We start from the raw sequence: 22,449 nt of genomic DNA on the forward strand, positions 1-22,449 counted from the left end.
GGACATGGGTGGTATAGGGTAAATCATAGCGGCTGGCAGTCTGCAAAGAGCTGGCTGGTCACATGGTGTGGCCCTTTTGCTTGTTTCGCATGCTAAATCACAATAAAGAGGCTAAACACAGGTTTTCCACATATGCAATTGTTGCAGTTGCCATAAAAGGTGTTAAAGCAATCATGAATGGGGGGACAGGTGGTACTTGCAGTTGTGAATGGAATGGGACTGGCCACAAGACAAGCTATCTAGTACAACCTGGTCCATAGTACGAAAAAGTTTGAGAACCCCAATCTATGCTATCTGGAGAGGAGGATGGAACTAGCAGTCAAAGCACAAGACTGAGAATCACGACATCTGGATTCTATCCATCACTCTGCTAAATACTTACTGCATGATTTCAGACAAGTCACTTCACCTCTCTAGGTCTCAGTTTCTCACTCAGCAAAATGGGGATAATAATGCTTACCTACCTCCTAAGGGAAAGAGGAGTGAATTATCTTTCTCTAATATCTAAAGATAATATGGGGGAAGGAGGTGACCAGGAGCATCTCTGCTCATAGAAATTCAGGGGCTGAGATTACTGTCTCCTGACCTGGGGTCCAAGATTTGTTACTGACATGAACTATAAGCTCCTCATGGCAGGGATGTCATTTATGATTCACTAAAGTGCCCTCAACTTCTATGGCACTGTATAAGCTGCAGCACTTACAGTCCTGACACAGTAAGTAATATTTCTGGATGAGCCAAGAATTATCTGATACCTCTCCAGCTGCTCCGTGTTTGTCCCCATATCCTATACAACAGACATTCTGGGCCCAACCAAATCAACTGCTCCAGGTCTCCCTGTGGTCCCCCTTCAATGTGTATCACGCTTTAGCCATCTCTATCATCTCGACAATCCATTTCTATGCAGTCCTTCCAGCCCATGCAGATAAATACTGTACATACACTTCACTGACCATCTACCACTCAAACGCTTGACTCCTCCATTGCACTGGATTCCTTGCCTATCACCAGTAGCCCTTGGAAACAGATTCACCAGGAAAATTCTGGGCCTCCTAGAAAATTATACAGTCGCTAACAATAATAAGATGGTCAATCCAAGGGACAGTTTATGCTGCAATTTTGCTGTTTGACATGGGGGAGGAACCAAAGGGCTGAGGAAGTACACAGAGTCCCACAACTAGATCCCTTTGATTTCCCAGTGCTTCTAATTCCGAGGCACTGTATAGCCTCTAAATCCCAACACATCCTTCAGGACAAAAGCCACTAAACCAAGTTTCCTCCTGCCCGTTGCTAGTGATTAGTGAGGGAACAGCTCAAGCCACTGCATTCTTGAGAGATACTGTGCTATGCACATTATTCTCTCTCTCAACAGACCACATTTCTCATGCCCAAGACTCCAAGTGAGCTACCTTGGAGTACTGACCAACAGCTGCATTTGCCTTCATAGCCACAGCATTCATGTGATCTTAACTGTAATGATAGAAGATACTTTGGGCTACTTCATTTCCAAATGGTGTTACACAGCATCAAATTCTATTCTGATAAGATGTGTAACTCCACTGGTGACCACTTACCCATAGATGCTGCTATGCACCCTGGTGAGACAAATTTGGATTCTTAAAAAAAAAGGAACTTATAAAGTTATTGAAAGATGATATGCAGCAGTGACCATGACTATAGTGGGCCGCAGCCCTCATCAGCTAATGGAATGATTGAACAAGCTCATTTCTCCCTGAGAACAGAAGCAGTTGAGAGTGGAACTCCCAACCAGAGATAAGAAATGTGCCTACATTCATTCCTTCATTGCTTCCTCTACTAGGCCTTGGCTACACTCACACTTTACAGCGCTGCAACTGGGGTGTGAAAAAACATCCCCCTGAGCGCTGCAAGATACAGCGCTGTAAAGCGTCAGTGTAATCAGGGCAGCAGCGCTGGGAGCGCGACTCCCAGCGTTGCACGCTACACCCGTAAGGGATGTGGTTTACATGCAGCGCTGGGAGAGCTCTCTCCCAGCGCTGCCGCTCTGACTACACTCACACTTCAAAGCGCTGCCGGGGCAGCGCTTTGAAATTCCAAATGTAGCCATACCCTTAGAGCTCAAGGAACTTTCCCTGGTACAAGGACATCTGAAATCAAGAACTTCAGAGATAGTGCCTCACTCCCTTCCACCCCAAATAAAGGCTGGGATTGGCTTTCAAGAGAGGACAGAAAAGCAGAGTACTGGAGAGCAAAAATACTGCAGTAATTGCAAAGCTTTAAAAGTGGCCAAGAGGGTTACTAGGAAAAGAAAGTCAAATGGTGCAATCACAATTGACCATAGCCTTTAAAGCTTCAGTAGTTTGATGTAAGGATTTATTGGAAAGAAAAATGTGGCACTGTGAGATTAATAATGAGTGAGACCCTGTTTTCAGTAGCAAAAATTCCTATTGAATTCAGGAAGAGCAGGCCCAGCATATGTAAAGTAGTCTGAGATCCTCATATAAAAGGTTGCAGAAAAAGAGCAAAGAGTTGTTTTAAATTGAAGACAAATTCCCTCTGTGCCATGTTCTTTTTAATATCTTTCAGACAGGATTTTGTTTGCATTTGGATGTTAAAGAAAATATTTTAGTTCTCAAATAGAATTCTCCTCTTTCATCTTACAGCCTGAATCACTCCCAGTAGGAAAGCAGAGTTATACACAATTCAGGAGGAAAACAAAATATCAATGAGGTGGCTAGCTGTATAGCCCAGGATCACCTTCACAGGAAGAACATGCACACAGCCTCCCATTTTCCTGTAGTCCAGAAACAAATGACCCCACAACAGAGATAGAGGCTGTGTCCCAAAGAGGAAGTAGCAGGATAGATTAGAACATGAAAAATCCCATAGAAAGCCCAGCATCTGGAAGTGTTGACAGGACACCCATGCAGAAGGCTTCCTGTGGCTTCAGAGAAAACATGTCGTCCAAGCCTCTTTCTCTTTCCTGAGAAGTGGCATGATGAAGGCACTCTGAGAGTAGGTGTGGTCACCCTGTGCTACTGCATAGAGCTTCAGACAGTGAAACTGCTGCACCTGATGCAGCAGATAAAGGAGCAGTATATATCGAGTAATTTAGCTGATAATGTTTTACATTTAGATAATACCTTGCAGTCTCTGGATGAAAAAAAGCTACTGTGACTGTAAAACACACTCTGTTGTTTTGAACTTGCCTAATATACATACCTCTTAATTGCATTGATTTTTAAAACCCTTTGAAGACAATAAGAATTAGATTACATACAAAGACATTTACACACACACCAAAAGTGTTTTAATACATTAAATAATCTAAATTATTCTGTAACACTCAGGAATCGTAGTCTATACTGCTATGAGTATCAAGCAGATATCATCTCTATATGAAGTCTCCATATCATTATCCCCTGCAGCCCTGGACAGGTTTCATAATAGATGGCATTTAAAAAGATAGAGAGGCTTGATGCTATGCGATTCTGTCACTGTGTTTATAACTGTACCTTTCAGTGGAACTGCTTTGGAGACTATAACACCTTAGTGAAATTGTTGGGTTTCTCCCAGTGAAATTTACAAGCTTGCAGCGATAAAGACTTGCTCCTTTGAGAAGCTCAAAGGTACTAAAATGTGCTTGCTCACATGCCATAGACGTCATTAAAATTTATATACGAACACCAACACAGATAAAGAAGATGTTCTAAATCCAAGGATCTCTCAGGTAGGCTAACAAAACAAAAGGCTCTGATCAATAAAATGTTCTGAATCAATGTAATTTATGAACAAATAAAAAGGTAGTTTAGAGAATTAATTATTTAAACAAGTATATTTAAAGGCCAGGCATCTGCAAAGACTTTTTTTTCCATTTGCTTATGCTTCCTTTGTCTGCCTTACAAAGATGGAGTAACCTCCCATTTCCCCAATACACCCCCCATACCACAAAGGTTTAATTAAATTCACTGGAGACAAAGCACAGCTGCACTCCTTGCATGCATTTAAGCCAGTAACAATAAACCCCAGCCAAGGCCTACTGGAGACCAAGAGAGTACCCTTACCACAATGCATTTCATTGCATAGACAATAAATCAGGGTGGGATATTTATACACTGGAAAGGCACTTACAGGGCACAGCAAGAGGGATGCAGCTACTGAGTCTGATTATTACATTTCATTGCATTTTTCCTCCCACCTTGCCCATCTGACACCTACCCCATCTCCCCCAACACAAAAGATTTGTAGTGCATCTGTTTAGTTGCAAAGGAGGGGGGAAATTGCTGCTTTTATTCTTGATCAGTTTGGCGACTTTCCTTATTTTTAAATCCTGACTTTCGCTTCTGCAGATGAATCAGTTCCTATTTTCACCTCATTTGCACCAGCAAAGCACATGATGCACCCATATATGCAGTAATGAAAAGAAACTGCAAAAGAGCAGGAGGGAAAAGCCTGTCTCTGCTCAAGATAAGGAGTGACATAATCACAAGATAGCGATCAAATTGTTTCCTTACTTAAAAATCCAGCCCAGTCTCTGAATTGAAAGGTCAATTTCCCCCCAGCTCATTTTGTTCCTCGTCCAAAAAGACAACGGCTGTCCGAAGAGGAAGGAAAACACTGCAAAAGCCTCTTGCTGCTATGCAGTGAGTGGGTGGGTGAGAAGGGGGACATACACAAGTTCCATTAAACTGAACGTCAGTTAATCCACCGCACACAGATGCACAACCAGGCACAAACGCACAATCCCTTTTGCTAATCGCAGGGGTGAGTCGACTGCACCATAGTTTGCAAAGCGACCATCGGTTTGTGCCATGCATGACAACTGCATTTAGTCCAACCAACGGGAAGTGGTGGGCACCGCAAATGGGTTTCACACCAAGGAAAATCGTTTGCCCCCGATAAAAAAATGCAGGGTTTAAAATTCTCTCCCCAACTCTTTGCAAGCTGCAAGATTTACTGCCCCAAGAATACCCAACAAGTAAAGATCACATTTTGCACAGGATCCTTTCGAGCAATACGGGGACAGGGAGGGAAGCAGTGCGGGGCTGATACAAAACATACAAGAGGAGGAACAGGGGAGGCGTAGGGTGAAGAGGAGTAAGGCACTCACTGTTATCCTGGGGATGTTCTTCTTGCCTTGGTAGGACATGGTGATCTCCTGCCGCAGGGACAGAGCCGGCTCCTACCCTCCAACCTGAGCCCCTTTTGCAAGCTGGCGTCTGTCTAGACCGGTGCTTTGCCCAAGATCAGGTGGAACAAATGATGCTTCGTGTCCCCCCCTTCCTCTCCCCCCTTTTCTTTCTCCTTCTGTCTCCCCCCCCCTTGTTTTACACAATAGTCAGTCCTCACACACACCCCTTTTTCCCCGTGCCAGCTGGGACCCTGTGAGACACGAATGGCTGATCAAGCGGCTCCTCCCTCCCTGAGTCTCTCCCTCTATTGATTTGTTTCCCTCTCTCTGCTTGTTTCATTTGCCTCACCCACTTTGCGCAGCTGCTGCGGTGAGGCGCGGCGCCCGCCAGGGGGAGCAGCGAGAGGCCTGAGCCCGGAGCTGCAAAGGAGGGCGGGGGCAGAAGGGTGGGTCCACACAAAATCCCCAGGGATGAAGCTGCAAAGAGAGAAAGAACTAGCCCGCTAATCCCTAAACACCAACGCATAAAACAGACCAAAGAGCAGCGGTAGCGGCTGGATTCTCATCTGTTATGCTCACCCCTCCCTTTGCAGAGGAAGCTGCATCTTTCCCTCTCACCTAGACCTAGCAAAATCCCTTGTGTTCCATTAGCAGATGGCTGGCTGCACCCTCTCTGCTGGTCCTTGACTCTCCATGCACAGGATTTGAATCCATTTGCAATGCTAAATTAAGGTATGTAGAAGAGGGGGGCATATGTCCTTGATATTAATGCAGCAGGAATTGTTTTGTCCCAATTTGTTAACAAGCCTGTGCATCCAGGGACAGCTTTAGCAAGTGCGGGGCCTGATTCGTACTCTCCTGGCAGCACTGTGGGTCTTCGGCGGCACTTTGGCAGCAGGTGCTTCACTCACTCTGGGTCTTTGGCGGCACTCAGGGACCCACCGCCAAAATGCCACTGAAGACCCGGAGCGAGTGAAGGGCCTGCCGCCAAAATGTCAACGAAGACCTGGAGCACTGCCAGGTGAGTAAAAATTAAAAAGGCGCTGGTGCAGGGCCTGATTCCAGGGAATCAGGCGAATCGGCCTAAAGCCGGCCCTGTGTGCATCTATAGGATGTGGGCAGGGCCAGCTCTAGGCTTTTTGCTGCCCGAAGCAAAAAAAACCAAAAAACCTCAGGGAGCGTTGTCAAAGCAAAAAAAAAAAAAGTGTCCAGAATGCCTCCCCTCAAATTGTGCCACCCCCCATGCATGTGCTTGATTTTTGCTGGTGCCTAGAGCCTCCTCCCCAGTATCTCTGTCCCTTGTGCATTTAATCCCGTCCTTTAGGCGCCATCCCAAATATATATTTATTAAGTGAACATTAGGGCATGTCTTCACAGAATCTGAAAGCGAGCCTCGCAGCCTGTTTCTGTGGACTCACCCTATGGGGCTTGCATGCTAGCTGGCTACAAATAGCTGTGTAGACATCGCAATTCTGGATCTCCAGCCTGAACAGCAAATTCTACACAGCTATTTTTAGTGCAAGCCCCCTTAGCGCAAATCTGTGGAGCCAGGCTCGCTCCCAGCTGCAGTGTAGACACTCCCTAAGGGCCTGGTCCGAAGCCCACTGAAGCCAATGGAAAGGCTCACATTTACAGTAGAGCCTCAGGGTATGTCTACATCTAAAATTTTGCAGCGCTGGTTGTTACAGCTGTATTAGTACAGCTGTATAGGGCCAGCGCTGCAGAGTGGCCACACTTACAGCAACCAGCGCTGCAAGTGGTGTTAGATGTGGCCATACTACAGCGCTGTTGGGCGGCTTCAAGGGGGTTCGGGGAACGCGAGAGCAAACCGGGGAAGGAGACCAACTTCGCCGCGGTTTGCTCTCGCGTTCCCCGAACCCCCCTGCAAACCGCAGGGAAGGAGACCTGCTTGTTCGGGGAACGCGAGAGCAAACCGGGGAAGGAGACCAGCTTCGCCGCGGTTTGCTCTCGCGTTCCCCGAACCCCCCTGCAAACCGCAGGGAAGGAGACCTGCTTGCACAGGGGTTCGGGGAACGCGAGAGCAAACCGGGGAAGGAGACCAGCTTCGCCGCGGTTTGCTCTCGCGTTCCCCGAACCACTCTGCAAACCGCAGGGAAGGAGACCTGCTTGTTCGGGGAATGCGAGAGCAAACCGGGGAAGGAGACCAGCTTCGCCGGGGTTTGCTCTCGCGTTCCCCGAACCCCCCTGCAAACCGCAGGGAAGGAGACCTGCTTGCTCGGGGTTCGGGGAACGCGAGAGCAAACCGGGGAAGGAGACCAGCTTGATTACCAGAGGCTTCCTCAGGTATGCTGGGATACCTGCTTATTCCACGGAGGTCAAGAAAAGCGCTGGTAAGTGTCTACACTTGATTACCAGCGCTGGATCACCAGCGCTGGATCCTCTACACCCGAGACAAAACGGGAGTACGGCCAGCGCTGCAAACAGGGAGTTGCAGCGCTGGTGATGCCCTGCAGATGTGTACACCTCCTAAGTTGCAGCGCTGTAACCCCCTCACCAGCGCTGCAACTTTGTGATGTAGACAAGCCCTCAGAGTTACGAACATCTCCAGAATGGAGGTTTTTCGTAATGCTGAATGAAACATTATAGTTGTTCTTTCAAAAGCTTACAACTGAACATTACCTTAATATAGCTTTGAAACTTTACTATGCAGAAGAAAAATGCTGCTTTTATATTTAACACAGTACTGTCCTGTATTTGCTTTTTTTTTTTTTTGGTCTCGGCTGCTGCTTGATTGTGTACTTTCAGTTGCAAATGAGGTGTGTGCTTCACTGGTCAGTTCATACCTCTCGTGTTCAAAACTCTGAGGTTCTACTGTACCTTCAACAGGCTTTGGATCATACCTGAAATTTTTCCCCTTTGCTGACAGTCCCTAGCTCCGTGCTCTGAGGGCTGCCCAAGGCAGGGCATTTCCTGTGGAGGGTTCCACCTGTAGAATTCAGGTTCCACCTGTGCAGCTTATCACACCTAGCCCAGCAGTTCTCAAACTGGGTCCCGACCCCCTTTGAGGTCGCCAGGGCTGGCTTAGACTTGCTAGGGCCCGAGGCTGAAGCCTAGGCCCCCAGGCCGAAGCAGGACTCAGGTTGCTGGTCCCTGGCCTGGGGCTGAAGCCCTTGAGCTTCAGCTTTGGCCCCCTACCAGGAGCAATGGGGCTCAGGCTTTGGCCCTCCTCCCTCTGCAGGGTAGTGGGGCTTGGGCAGGCTCAGGCTTCGGTCCCCCCATCTGGGGTCATGAAGTAATTTTCGTTGTCAGAAGTGGGTCACATTGCAATGAAGTTTGAGAACCCCTGCCCTAGCCAGTCACTGGGATATTTGTTATGATTGGTTGGATCAGCACAGGGAAAGGCTGTAGGGCTTTTTGTGGGGGCTACTGCAGACAGTTCCATATTGGCAAGCTCTCTGTGGGGTGAACTCTGACTGTACTGATTGCAATGGTGAAGGCTTAGAGGATCAGACCTATAAAAACTTTGTTGCACTTCATTTTTTGCCTAGCCACCATGGGGATGGTAAGGTTATCAACTTCAAAATGCAAAAAAAACCCCGCACCTGCTCCCAGCACAAGGCAAGCCCACTGCAACTCCAACCACAAGGCAACTGGCAACCCACTCTCTTCAAGGGCCACTTCTAGTATCTAGACAGATAACACATAGAGATAAGATTGATAACATTGCAGGTCTCCTCACTCTCATGTGACTCAAACCCAATCTCACACTGCCCACCGTGCACTTGAGTGTTGGTGGGCAGACAGTATTGTATTTTCAGCAGTTTTGGTCTGTTTTCGCTTAAACTGTGGAAGCGGGAACACTGCAGCATCTTTAGCCAGGCACAGAAACTTTAACATTAGATATCCCAGTGTCTTGTGGTGATAATGCAAATCTTTAGACCCACATAAAACATGGGCAGATTAAATTATTTTTCTGCAAATCTATAGAAAAACCAGGCAGGCCAGTCAAATACCAGCCAGGTGTAACCCTAGGGCAGTGGTTCTCAAACTTTTGTACTGGTGAGCCCTTTCACATAGCAAGCCTCTGAGTGCAACTCCACTTATACATTTAAAACACTTTTTTATATATTTAACACCATTATAAATGCTGGAGGCAAAGTGGGGTTTGGGGTCGAGGCTGGCAGTTTGCAACCCCCCCAACCCGTAATAACCTCTCAGCCCCCTGAGGGGTCCCGACCCCCAGTTTGAAACCCCCGCCCTAAGGGATGAGCAAGTAAAAACAAATAAAGATTCTGTATACAGATTCTAAGAGAACAGAGACAGTGAACAACTAGCTTAACCCTATTTACATGATGAGAACCATGATCAGCAAGTACAAAGAGATCAACCAGCCCTCCAGGGTTTAAACTCAGTGTTCTCTAAAGAGTCTAGGCATTTCAAAACCCACTGCTGAGCACATCTCCTCCCTATGTATACTGTATATATGCAAGCACAAGACAGGTATTGTCAACTGTAAACATTCAAAACTCATGAGTCAGACCTCTAAAAATCCTCAGGTAGGCTTAAAAATCCTGAGATTTAAAAAAATAATAAATGTGGGTTCTTTTTACTTAATTTCAGTTTTTAGAGTGTGCTGGGGTCACATTTGCAAAATTTTCTGTGAAGCCACAAGGGCTAAAAACGTACTTTGTCTAAAAATACTCCAAAAGCTGAGATTCTCAAATTCACCCACCTCCAGAAGCTGGGACTTTATGTAAAAACCTAAATATCACAAGAGCTGGCAGAACCAAAAGCATTTACACTTTCCCAGCTGGCTGCAGGATCTTGGTTTATTCATTATTATTAATTATTATTATTATTATTTAATATTTGTATTATGGTAGTGGCTAGAAGTCCCATTGTGCTAGGCACTGTACGAACACAGAACAAAAAGGCAGTCCTGCCCCAAGGAAGATGGCTGGTTTAACTCTGTGCAACTGGAAAAATATTCAGTTTGTGCATTCAACCACTAGGGTAAACATCTGAGATAAGCTATCCTGGGCTCATGATCCCAACAAAAGCTAGCCAAAATTTTTCTCTCTGTCTGGCCAAATGCATAATTCTTGCCTTTGCTAGTGCTCCGGATGTGTAGGACAATTTCCTATAGCTCATGTCACCTGATGACATGAGGCGGTATCTAAAGAGAGAGTGAGAGAGAGGTGTCATCTGGGTGTTTCATCCATTAGTTTCCACACAGCTAAAAGTGGGGAAAGCCCAGTGCAAATTTCAGGCTCAAAGCTCAGAGAATAGAACATACATTGCATAGATAGGCATCACCCTCCACCCTACCCCCTCTCATCTTTTGTTTTGTTTTCAAAGCTGGAACCACTATAAAATAGCTGAGTGCATCCAAAAAGCATTCTAGGTATTGGCATACAAATGATCAGAGAGATCTCTGTAACAGCCTCCCTGGCCTAACCTGTATCTGCAGCCTCGTTTACCATGTTAAGATCCTGTGGAGGAGTATTGTGGCTGTACTAGCAAGTTTCCATATTTTCAATATTTTTTCTCTCCCTGTAAATGTTTGACACCCACACAAACAACAGGCACAAAGTGCTGTAATATGGTGCACAGGGTAAACAATATGAAAAGAATGAAGGGTTTTTTCCCTGTAATCTCTTTCATCTTTGCACTTACTTGTACAATGTAATAAATATTCAGGCAGAATGTAATTTTAAGTCAACTGTGTCCCTCTCAAGTGATTTTGATAAATACTATGATATCTTTATAGTTTAAAATTTCTTTTAAAAAATCTAATTCACATTAGACACTCAGAGAACAACCTTTGCTATTGTTAATAGAATGGCAATGCCCGAAGGTCTCAATCAGTACACAGCAAAAGACAGCCTCTGTCTCAAAGAGTTTATAATCTAAACAAACCCCAACTCTGATCTAGTATACTTTATGCTCAGAAGTCAGTCACAACCCATTCCAGTAACTGCAGGTATTAGACAGGTAGGTACACTGAGTAGAGATTGGAAAAATCACTGAAACGGATTTTCTTTTTTCTGAAACATATTGGTTTTGATTAAATTTTCCTCTGGTCCAGCATGCAATTTCTGGACATCAGGGACAGGGAAGAGATACCCCCACCTCCACCCCAGTTTAGCCAATAGCCCGGTGATTAAGGTTCTCACCTGAGATGCAGGAGACTCAGGAGCAGGGACCTGAACCTGGGTCTCCAATATCCTAGAGGAGTGCCCTGGGGGTGTCTCTCTCTTTCTCTCATGTTTTTTCACAAAAAAATTGTAAAGGTTTCCATGTCATTTCAGATCAAAATGAAATGACGCATTGCAAAACCTCTAAACGTTTTGTGAAATGGAATTTCTGTTTTCTTGCCAGCCCTGTTAGGAGGAAGGACACAGGTGGTCTTTCCCAGTGGTCAGAGCAGGTGTCAGGTCTAGTGGTCAGAGCCAATGTCCACGTCAGAGAACAGAAGCAGGGGACAGAGCCAGTGTCAACTGGGGTTTAGCCAGAGTCAGGACCAGGAATTGAAGCTGAGGATCTGAGTCAGGTTCAGGTACCAAATGCCAGAGCCAAGGATTGAGCCAGAGTCAGAAATTTTCGGAGTCAGGATTAGAAGCTGATGGTCAGAAGCAAAGTGAAAGGGCAGGAACCGGAGAGAGGCCAGGATCAGGCATGAGCAAGAACCAGATGGGAGTTAGGAATGACGAGCACATCAGGAGCACAACAGGAATCAGGAACTCGGTGGGATTAGGACTGCAGGAAGCAGGCAAGAGCGAGGTCCAATGTCACCACAGTAGAAAGCTGCACAGTTGCTCAGAGAGCCCACCCATCTCACTTCCTGGCTTAAGGAGCGGGTGCTACAGGTCTTGGGTGCTCCAATAGAACTTCCTGTGGGGCCAGAGCTTCCAGATTTAGGATGTGAGATGCTGCTTTGCCCATGTCTTGGTGGTGACAAGGGAGCGTCAGAGATCCAGGACCTACACAGCCATGGGCTCTAGACCTGCACCCTTGAATCCTTACAAACACTAAGGCACAGGGAACTTAAGCGGACACAGAACAAGTCAGTGGCACAGCAACAAATAGAACCCAGGAGTCAGACCTAACTCTCAGCCAGCTGCTCTAAAGACGAGCATATTCCCCATCATTCCGTTTTTGCTGTATGCATATTCTTTAAAATTATTCCCACCTCTCCGCCAGGAGACAGGCTCCCATTGGCAGAGCCCCCTCAATGCCATGCAGTGGAGTCCTTAGAAGGAGAGCACTGCAAGGATAAATGCTGCTTCAAGACGCATTTGTTCCCAATTGGATCTCTGCTGAGATATCCATGGGGTTGCTAGAGCTGGTCCCTGGGGAACAGCTGGTGCCCTGCTCCCAGCACCTCCGGGAGCCCCAATATCCATAAACCTTGGAGACGAGGGTTGATGCAAAAGAACTGTGAAGCCTCTTCTTTTGAAGCCCCCAGCAGAGATCCACAGGGTCAGGAATTTCTGTGGAACTGCTTGTGGAAGCAGAGGGGACAATCCAGCTCTAAATGATTAGCAGTTCCCACCAATGTTTTTGATCATTTAGGGACCACTGAAGCCAGCAGCTAACCTCAGATCTCTCTGCTGCCATTTTGAAATTTAGGGCCTGATCCTGACGAAGTGTATGAAAGGGGGAGAGAGACGTTTTTGTCCCGCCTTCATAACACGACTGCCTAATGATCAGGCTGGCTTCCACACCATCTCCCAGAGGCAACATACAGTATGTACAGGCATCACAACCTTTACAGATCAGACTCCAGAGCAAATGCGAATGGGGAGGAATTTGAGAAGCAGCCATTCATGCTCGATGCACATGAACTCTGCCAAAAGAAAGAAGGGGCAGTGTAGGCAGGAAAGGGGGAAAATGACCAATGTTTTCCTCGGTGGACAGTTTTCTCCTGACTGGAATACACTTGTATTTGCTTTGGTAGTGAAAACAAGGAGAAAGAGCAACCAATGTAATACTTTGAGCAACCTCTCCTCTTATGTTGGATTTACTGTTTTAAAGGAAATATCACCCATTTAAAAGCACAAGGGCTTTACCTCTGCTAAACTCCAACTGGATTAATGCATTTTTCAGGCCAGGAGATATAAGTTGATTTTGCCTGACTGCCAAATTCATTCCTCTGCAATAACTACTCCTGAGGGCATTCTGCTCCAAAAAATTTAAAATTTGGCACAAAAAAAAATTAAAATTCTGCACACAGTATTTTTAAACTCTGCAAATTTTATTTGTCAAAGAAATGTGGAGCCTCCAGCATTGCATTGGGGAACACAGGCCACTGACTGCACAGAGGTAAGAGATCACTGTGCAGCCCCCCTCCCCCACTTCCCCTCCTGGGACACAGACTCAGCAGTGAGGCTGCACCCAACCATGACACAGTGCAAGGACCAGGCCTGCCCCTCCATGCCAGGTGCACCAGGTGTGGGCAGGCAGGCTCAGCAAGGCAGGATCCAAGTGTGGAGGGGTTTAGTGTGGGTAGATTCAGGTGTGGGTTGGGAGGGTTCTGTGTGGGGCAATCTGGGTGTGGGAGGCTCAGTGGGGGATGCGGGTGTGGAGGGGATCTGGATGCATGGGGTTTGTTGGGGGGGGTTGGGTACAATGGTAATTGGACTCTGCAGGGGGCTCCAGGTGAAGATGGTTGGGACTCTGCGGGGGACATCTGGGTATGGGGGGGGGATATAGTTCAGCAGGGAGTTCTGGGTGTGGGGGACTCTGTCCAGATGCTGGGGGAGTGGGGCTCAGTGGGTTGGGGATCCAGGTGCAACTGGTTGGGGGTCAGTGGCGTGGGGATCTGGGTGTGGATGGCTCATTGGGGTGGTCCAGGTGCAGAGGGAGTGGGGTTCATCGAGGGGGTTCTGAGTGTGGGTGGGTGAGGCTTGGTGGGAGGATCTAGGTATGAGGAAGTCTGAATGCATGGGGGTTGGGCGCATGGGGGAACAGTTCCCTTGTACAGGGATCCCTCCCCCTGCAGCTGAGGAGCAATGGGTGCAGGAAGCAGGGGCGGGGAGTTCACAGAACTTCCTGCAGCTGGGGAGAAATCTGGAGGTGGGTTTGACCCAGCCCTGGATGCTGTGCAGGGGAAGAGGAAGTCCCATCCTCCCCAGCCCAGGTTAGCCGCTGAGTCCAGCATGGGGTAGGAGCCACTGGTCTTTTCCAGTCCTGCCTCCTGCCCCACAGTGATTTACCTCTCTGCGCCTGCCCTGGGCACCCAAAACATACCGCTGGGGAGGGCTGCATGACCACTCTTGTGGCTTCCCTTTGCTTCTCCATCAGAAAGTCATTTTTCTACGGAGAAGCAAAGAAATCTGTGTGGAGCATAAATTCTGTGCATGTGCAGTGGCACAGAATTCCCCCAGGAGTAAATAACAGACTTGATAATTGCTAAAAGCAAGGGCTTATCCACTGCACTGTCAGGGAGGACAGAGGGACATGGGAGTGAACAGATCCATCAAGAGAAATTTGGGGCTCTGGTACATCGTTTGTTGAGGCCCCACCCCTGTCCATTTCACTTTATTTACGCAGATGCTACAGATGTTTTTGGGGGAGGCCTCTGATGGTGGGGACCTAGTACAACTGTCACCCTCCCCCCTCCATCATCCCTGACTGTGAATATTTTTTCCCTGCACCAGAGACAAATGAGGGTGAAACTGAACGTGACAACTGGAACAAGCTTGTGTGTGAATGAGCTAACACTGCTTAAAGGCTTAATTCACGTAGGGCTCAGTCCTACAAGGTGCCAAGTGCCCTTGTCTCCTGTTGACTTCCCTGGCAGTTGGGGAGTGCTCGTCATCTCTCTCAGGATTGGGGCTCTGTGTTGAACAATGCCTGGTAAGGGTGAGAAGGATGGCTCTGTCGCCTCAGCGGCTCTTGCAGGCAGTGGTAGCTGGCACCAGCCGGTGCAGCAACTTACACAAGTCACCATTAGGGCTCCGGAAAGCCATTCTCACTGTTCAGTGATACTGTTAATTTCAGTACCTTCTGGATGAGAAATTTCACCCTTGCTGGCTTTGGAGAATAATCATCATCTCTTTCTCCAGCCCCTCCCTTTAAAAACAAGTTTGCAACAAGGACAGTGCAGTAGATCTGAACATATGCCTTGATTTTATAAGTGACTATGTATATTAATGATTCCTGCCTTTCCCCCTCCCCCTCAAGCTCCCTGGCTTCCTTTTCCTCCCCCCGCCTCCCGATTCTTTTTTCTATATGCTGTTTGCCTGGCAAGCCACAGAGAAGGCAATCCAGTTTAAAGATTAAAACCGAGCCGAGGACATCCATCAAAATTCCCAGGGGAGCAGCTTATGGCGAGACGCTGCAGACGCTCAGAGGAAGCAGAATTCCCACTCCTCTGCCAGAGCAGGTGGCCAGCTTGTCAGACATGACACAGCGTCTAATCACAGCAGGGGGCTGACATTAACCTGCAGTTGTAGGGACCTGCTCTAAGTCCCCATTGGAAAGGGCTTGGCTATGCAGGTGGAACACAAGCACAACCCAAATTAGTACAAGAGAACAACTATCACTAATGCATCCTACTAATTAGTATTATTCATTTTTTCTAATGCTGCAGCATTCAAATCCCAGCTTCCCTGCAGCAGGTTGGCCCTGTGGGGTAAATTCCATTGAAGAAGACTGAGTTCCTCCTGCAAAGACACCCTTCCTGCAGGAGGGTGTTGAGGAGAGATTGGAGAGGTGGCATGGCATTTAAGAGTTTGAATTTGATGCAGAAGTGGCTCCAGAGCCAGCACAGGGATTCAGGGAAGGGCAGGAAGCTGGAGGACACAGTCAGCATGGCAGGCAAAAAATGGAAAAATCTAAGATCGTATATTGACATTTCCTTTAGTTTGAGGGGACCTGCTGTTCCCTCCCCTTCCTGAGACCCCTCTAGGATCACTCAGTTCTCACACCCTTAATAGCCACCCCACCCTATGTCAAAGCATCACCAGTATTCAGCTGGAGACGCTGATGCATCTGGCAGTGGGTGTCACTAGAGAGCAGAGTGAGAGAACCCCTATCTCCCACTCCCCCAGAGGTTGAGCATACTGACTGCAGTGCTGCCAACCCGTGTCCCCCCGCCATGGGATTTGATCTTATGACCCCCACATGGTGGTGCCATTAGACAGCCCAGGTTCACTCTTACTAAAGGCTTATTTCTGGAATATTCCATTCAGTAGTGACTGGACCTGAATCAGAGAGGAGCTGAACTCACAATTCTCACTAATAGCTGTGGGATCACAGGCCCTCAGGATCAGACCCTACATTTTAAATAGCTGGGCTTGAGCATGCACACTATCCCTACACATTTAAAATTAGACTACCCAGGATACCTCTTGTCCAATCAAAAGATAAAGTTGCTATCACATGATCCCTCAATGAAACCACTGCACTAGTGAATGAGTAAAGACATCACTACAATTCTCCCTCCCCATGCCCCTTGTTCTATTTTAGTCAATACCTAGCAGTTTCCCCAGGCTCAGTCCCTAGGCCCAACCACAAACCCCAACTGTCTCTCAGTTCCCCTCTCCTCTGTAGTACCCTTCATAGTAAAGAGGAGACAGGACTCATTTATACCGAGGCTTGGAAGGATTAGATTTTTATCAGTAAATGTTAGTAAACATCAATTATGTCACCATACTCACAAACTGACAAAAAAATATTTCCATCGATGATAGTCGAAATTTACAGACACGCAAAGAAAGAAACATGCTCCTTGATAACTTATTAGAGTCAAAGTCTCATGACTTAGACTTATTAATTAGGTTTGCTATGAATGGACTAGCAAAGGAATTGTAAAAACAGGCATGATTTGTTGATTTAAGGACATTTACTTTGTATATTTTGACAGGTGATGTTGACAATTTGTGTTTTAATGTTTTATAAAGCTTTTAAGTTTTTGAATTGCAACATCTACTGTCATTAAATAATTCTCACCCCCTCTCAAGTTTCTGCAAATGTGAAAGTTTAAATAAATAAAAATCTAAGAAAATACTTAAATAAACATTATAAGTATCTGTCAATTATCAAAAAATAAAAAAATGAATTCTGCCAAACTGACTTATGCTGGACATGAGAAGGATTTTCCCCATAATACTAGAAAACAAGTAGCCTTAGCTAAACTGAAAGATAATTCCTTTAAAATAGATCACAAGAAACACTTTAAAAAATGATACAACATATTGTTAAAACACAGAACTCGCTGCAGGATAATATATAATCATAGCAAATAGCTTACAAAAGACACAGCGTAAGGAATAAGAACAGAATCAGCAGTGACAGTAAGATACAGATTACAATGATACCAGTGCTACTTTTTTGGATTGCCAAAAAATTGGCCTTGTGCCACTTTGTTGGCCTCTCCACAACATACAATGTCACCTGAAAAGGGTATCGCAAAACCCTCCCGACAACTTTCTTCTGCTTGCTTTCTACCCCAGAAAAATATATTCCAGTTTCATCCTCCTGGCCCCACTCTACTGTGGCCCCACTCCCCTACCAATTCTCCAACCACCAGAGTTAACCCAAGGCAGACAAGACAAGACTTTTCAATACAAAAAACAAATCCCAGGCAAAATAAAAAATTGCTTCTGGGAAAATAAGTCCCCATCTATCACAAAGCAGGGCACAAGCCCGTATCCTTTTCCTTGCAAGTCTTTTTTAAATGCAACAAGTTAAATGTAACAACTTTGGCAGTAAGTATGTTCTGAGCCAATGTTTTCATAATGCCTCATTAATTTTGGGTGCCTGCCCAAGATATTCAAGGACCTGATTTTCAAAGGTGCTGAACTGCTGTAGCTCCCACCTATTTCAGCTGGAGTTGTATGTGCTCCACGCCACTGTAAATTAGGCCGTAGGGGGCAGATTTTTGGTCCACGGGTCTCCATCAATGGGATCAGGTGCCTAACTGCTATTTGTACCTTTGCAAATCTCCCCATAGGGTGCTTTGCGGTGGGCACCCCAAATTAGCGAGGTACTTGTGAACATTTGATTGTAAAGTCTTCTAGCCAGTGGACTGCTTTGATTCCCCAAAAACCATCATCCAAAAACTAGAGCTCCTTGCATGTTAAATCATCAGTGGATCAAAATTCTGCCATGCGACTAGCAAATTTAATGCCAAATTCAGTTCATCCATTGCTTCCTTATTGTTTTATGTTCACAGCCAGGCTTTTCACTAGGTCCTGTTAGCTCAGCGCTCTGAGGAAGATTACAGTTTACATAGATTTCTCAATCTTGTCCACTAAAGTTCTCCATTCTGTTTTGGATCATTTCTGAAGGGTTGTTGCACTGCTCGGACCCCCCCATGCCTCCCACTAGCATGCAGCATGCTAGGAGTCAGGCCTCAAAAACCATAAGATTGGCATAAAAACCATAAGATTGGCATAAAAACCTTTGGGGTTCTTCTTTGCCTTCTGGTTTCTGAGCCTTTAGGAAATGCTCATGTCCTACGTTCAAACTTTTCTCTAAAAACCCAAGGACAAGAGAATGACTCTTTAAGCTGAAATTCTCAGGTAATCACATGACTCCATTAGCTGAGGCTTTATGAAAAGTACCAAAGACCATGAAAGATGGCAACACTGGCCTATATGCTAAGCCCAATCCATTAGCTTGTTCTGGCTGTCGCCCTCCAAACACTTCCCCTGCATTAGCATGTGCTGCTGGCAGTTCTTTCTGGGCCTGTACAGACCCCTTTCACCCCCCATCCTCTTCCAAGCATTCCATGTATGTCACTAGCACTGAGTTTGTTTGTTTTGTTTGTGACAAAAATCAGCCCAGGCCCTGTGTTCTCTGCGCCAACTCAATACTGCTGATGGTTCCTCCCGTTTGGTGCAGACTCTGCCAACGTGCACCTTGCCAGAGGCTCTCCAATTTGAGATAGCTCTGCGGGGACGTCCCTGAGGTCAGCGCTGATTCTTCACTTGCCTGCTCTTTCACTATATTTTTGGCCAGTAATGCTATCTGCCTTCCTTCTCTAGTTAGAGGAAGCTGTTACGTTTTCTACTGCTGAGTACAGCAACCCCTAGTCCTGATACTCTTGTTTTTTCTGAGCCATCTGCAGCAGATGTGGAGGGAGCAGTTGTTTCCTGTTTCATCCCCTTACTTCTGAGACCGGTATTCCAGGTCAGGTCCAGGGGTCTTATCAGTATGTACTACCCCTAGCACCAGTCACGAAGCTGAAGTAGCTGATGGGAGAAAGCAAGCACTGGCTCAGAACTAGGGCTGCAGTCTGCATTGGCTCCAGCCAGCCATCAAGAGCTGCAATGGATGCTTGCTTCCTCCAGCCATTCAGGGGGGTGGTAAAAGAGGCAGACTTCAGAGGCGGGCCAGGGTGGCAGTAGTAATAAAAAGAGCTGGAAGAAGGTTACATGAGCGCAGAAGCTAGGGCAGCAGGAGCTGGGCTGGTGATACACGGGATCAGGAGTTAAGTGTGGGGAACAAGGATCTTGAGGGGATGGGAAGGAGAAAGATTCCACAGACGCAAGACATGGGTAGGGGAGCAGGAGTACAGCTGAAAGTGCAGGAGTTGGGTTGATGGATGTAGCAGGGCTGGTACAATGGGACAGCAGAAGGTGGGTGTGGGAGGACCAGGACAGTACATGTACTATGGGACTCTGTGTGTGTGTGCGCACACGCAAGTGCGCTTGTGAGGAGTGGGGGAGGGTTGTATGTCAGAGATGGTGCTGGAAGGAGACATTTCAATGATTGATTCTGCTCAGCAAGTAGCACCTCCTAGGTATTTCTTGCACTGAGAAGATTGGTAGGTGTAGCTCTGCTAATCCAGAGTATGAAAAAGCCTTTCCCAGGTGGGATGGCAATTCCTAGTATTGTGAACTTTTGTGATTTCATAAGGGTCTCACCATATTTTTCCTTAAAGCCGCAGCTCTTGGAGTCACGTGACTGCGTGAGGACCTCCTCAGCATTCATTTAACAAAGAAACAAACAAGTACGTTTCTAGTGTTCAAGATTATGAATAAAAACTGGAAAACATGAACCTTAAAAGTTCTGAAACCAGAAGGCAAATAAATAGAACTCAACATTTATTATTTTTTAAAATCTCATTATTTTTATTCCAATCTCATGATTTTAGGGCCTGACACGTGCTCTTTGAATGCTTAGAATTGGCAGTACTGGGTTACCGATGTTCCAGGGCATAAGCCGACCACCACATTCCCCCACTATGATACCTTTCAGCACATCCAGATGCATTCTGGAGCTTTTACATCTCTCTCTGCAGCCTTTAGCCATGATCAGAATTAGAGGCACAATAGATGGACAGGTTGCAAAATCCCTTAATGTTTTGGTAAGGCAAGTGGTGCAATAAGGGGCCTGACGGATCTCAGCTCACTTCTGACTGGTGTCCTGCCAGCTGCTATGACTAAACAAACTAAACATGGGGTATCATTCGGCTAATACGGGTGCTTCTGGATTTCTACTACAATAGCTCAACTCCCTCACAGGGCTAAAGGGTGACACTAAACTCATAAAGCAGAGGCATCTGTCCATTCCCCCTTAATTACACGCACAGTGGAGAATGTAAAGAGAGGCTGAGTTTTCTGCTCAGCGTCATATTTTTTCCCCCTTCAGCTAAATGGAAACACATGTTATTGGATGCAAATCTATCTGTGTAAAAGGATCATGGCTATTTCCCAACTGAAGGATAGGAAAGTCACTGCTGGACACTGACTCGCAGCAGCAAGCCAGCCTGGCCTTAAGAGCCAAGCTCTCCAGTTATATTTTCCAGCCTCTCAGCCCTATCTCCAGGAAGGGAGCCTGGATGTTTGGTTTTTGTTTCTTCCTCCCATTTCCTCCATCCATCCATAGTAACTGCTCCTAGCTGAGGAAGTTTAACAGGCTCCATCTCCCATCTCTTAGAAAGGGGTAACAGCGGAGAAACTCTGTCCAGATCCACAACAGGCCATCACCCTTAGCAACGCATACTCAGGACACGCAGGTTGAGAAGTCAGACAGTGTGCTTCTGAGGCTGCAGAGCAGGAACATGGCATTCTGTTAAGAACTAAGCCTTCCTTGTCAGGCTGATTCTGTACAGGGGCTAGATAGATTCCTGCCTTAGACTTTTCACTTCTGGAAACTTAGCTGCAAAATCTTGGCTAGGCCATAAGTGAAATGAGTTTGCCAGGTCTTATACCATTCCTATTGTGTGTTTGTCTGCATCACAAAACCCTTTTGTGCTTTGATACAATTCGTAATGATCAGACATTTCTGCTCAAGCGGAGCCCAGGGTGGAACAGTGGAGGGGTGCATTGGCAGTAGGGTGACCAGATGTCCCGATTTTATAGGGACAGTCCTGATTTTTGGGTCTTTTTCTTATATAAGCTCCTATTACCCCCCCCCCTCGTCCCGATTTTTCACACTTGCTGTGTGGTCACCCTAATTAGCAGAGCAGGTGGGTTGTCAGGCCTGAGTGGCGATAACAAAGTTGTTCTGTGGGCCCTGGATAAGAATAGGAGCAATGCTGCTGGTCAGGAGTGAGATGCATTGGCAGAACTATAGGTGCGAAGCTTGCAGTGCACCACCTTGCAGCATTTCTGGCTCTAACCAGCATTTTTAGCTTGCCACAAAAACACCAAACCCACCCATAAAATTAAAAAAGGAATAAGTCAATGCTATTCGGCATCACCCTTTACAAAGCAGATGAAGCACAGTTTAATTTCACGTTCTCTCATCTGATACTATCCATCAGTGCACTGACTGCTCAGATATGCAGCCCTTTGCCATGCTGACGGGCATAGCATAAGACTCTAAAGAAAAATTTGCCAGTCTCCTTCAATATTTTACACCAGTAAGGTCTCCCTTTAGCCCTCTGATACGTGCATTGGAGTCTCTTGTCACTGGCTGAAGAATCTCTTCTCTTATAAACCAACTGCAATGGAGGGCAGACAGGACAACATTTTATCTTCAGACTTCAAAATACATACTGACATCCCCCCAGGCATGATTTGATGGAAACACCTGTATTCTCAAGTGCTTTGTCTAGTTCAGGGATCGGCAACCTTTGGCACGCGGCTTGCCAGCGTAAGCACCCTGGCAGGCCAGGTTAGTTTGTTTACCTGCTGCGTCCGCGGGTTCGGCTGATCATGGCTCCTACTGGCCATGGTTCGCTGCTCTAGGCCAATGGGGGTGGTGGGAAGCGGCGGCCAGCATATCTCTCGGCCCGCGCCGCTTCCCACCATCTCCATTGGCCTGGAGCAGCGAACCACGGCCAGTGGGAGCCACGATCAGCCAAACCTGCAGACGCGGCAGGTAAACAAACCGGCCCAACCCGCCAGGGTGCTTACCCTGGCAAGCCGTGTGCCAAAGGTTGCCAATCCCTGCACTAGTCTGTCCCAGGCAATCAG

At 46.7% G+C, this 22,449-nt stretch overlaps 1 protein-coding gene across 2 annotated transcripts in view; it reads right to left on the reverse strand.

Annotated features, from left to right (window-relative positions):
• The window catches only part of DPYSL3 (dihydropyrimidinase like 3), an 83,165-nt gene that overhangs the window by 47,269 nt on the left and 13,447 nt on the right, over nucleotides 1-22,449 (reverse strand). Inside the window, exon 1 of one of the 2 annotated variants that reach the window (XM_030573293.1) lies at nucleotides 5,090-5,272. The exons of the other annotated variant lie outside the window; for it this stretch is intronic. Within the exon in view, the coding sequence (XP_030429153.1) occupies nucleotides 5,090-5,128 (39 nt within the window). The 5' untranslated portion in view covers nucleotides 5,129-5,272. Of the gene's footprint in view, nucleotides 1-5,089; nucleotides 5,273-22,449 lie in introns of those variants that run through there. 2 annotated transcript variants of the gene reach the window in all.

Source organism: Gopherus evgoodei, chromosome 8 (assembly GCF_007399415.2).
Source record: "Gopherus evgoodei ecotype Sinaloan lineage chromosome 8, rGopEvg1_v1.p, whole genome shotgun sequence".
Lineage (NCBI taxonomy): Eukaryota > Metazoa > Chordata > Testudines > Testudinidae > Gopherus > Gopherus evgoodei.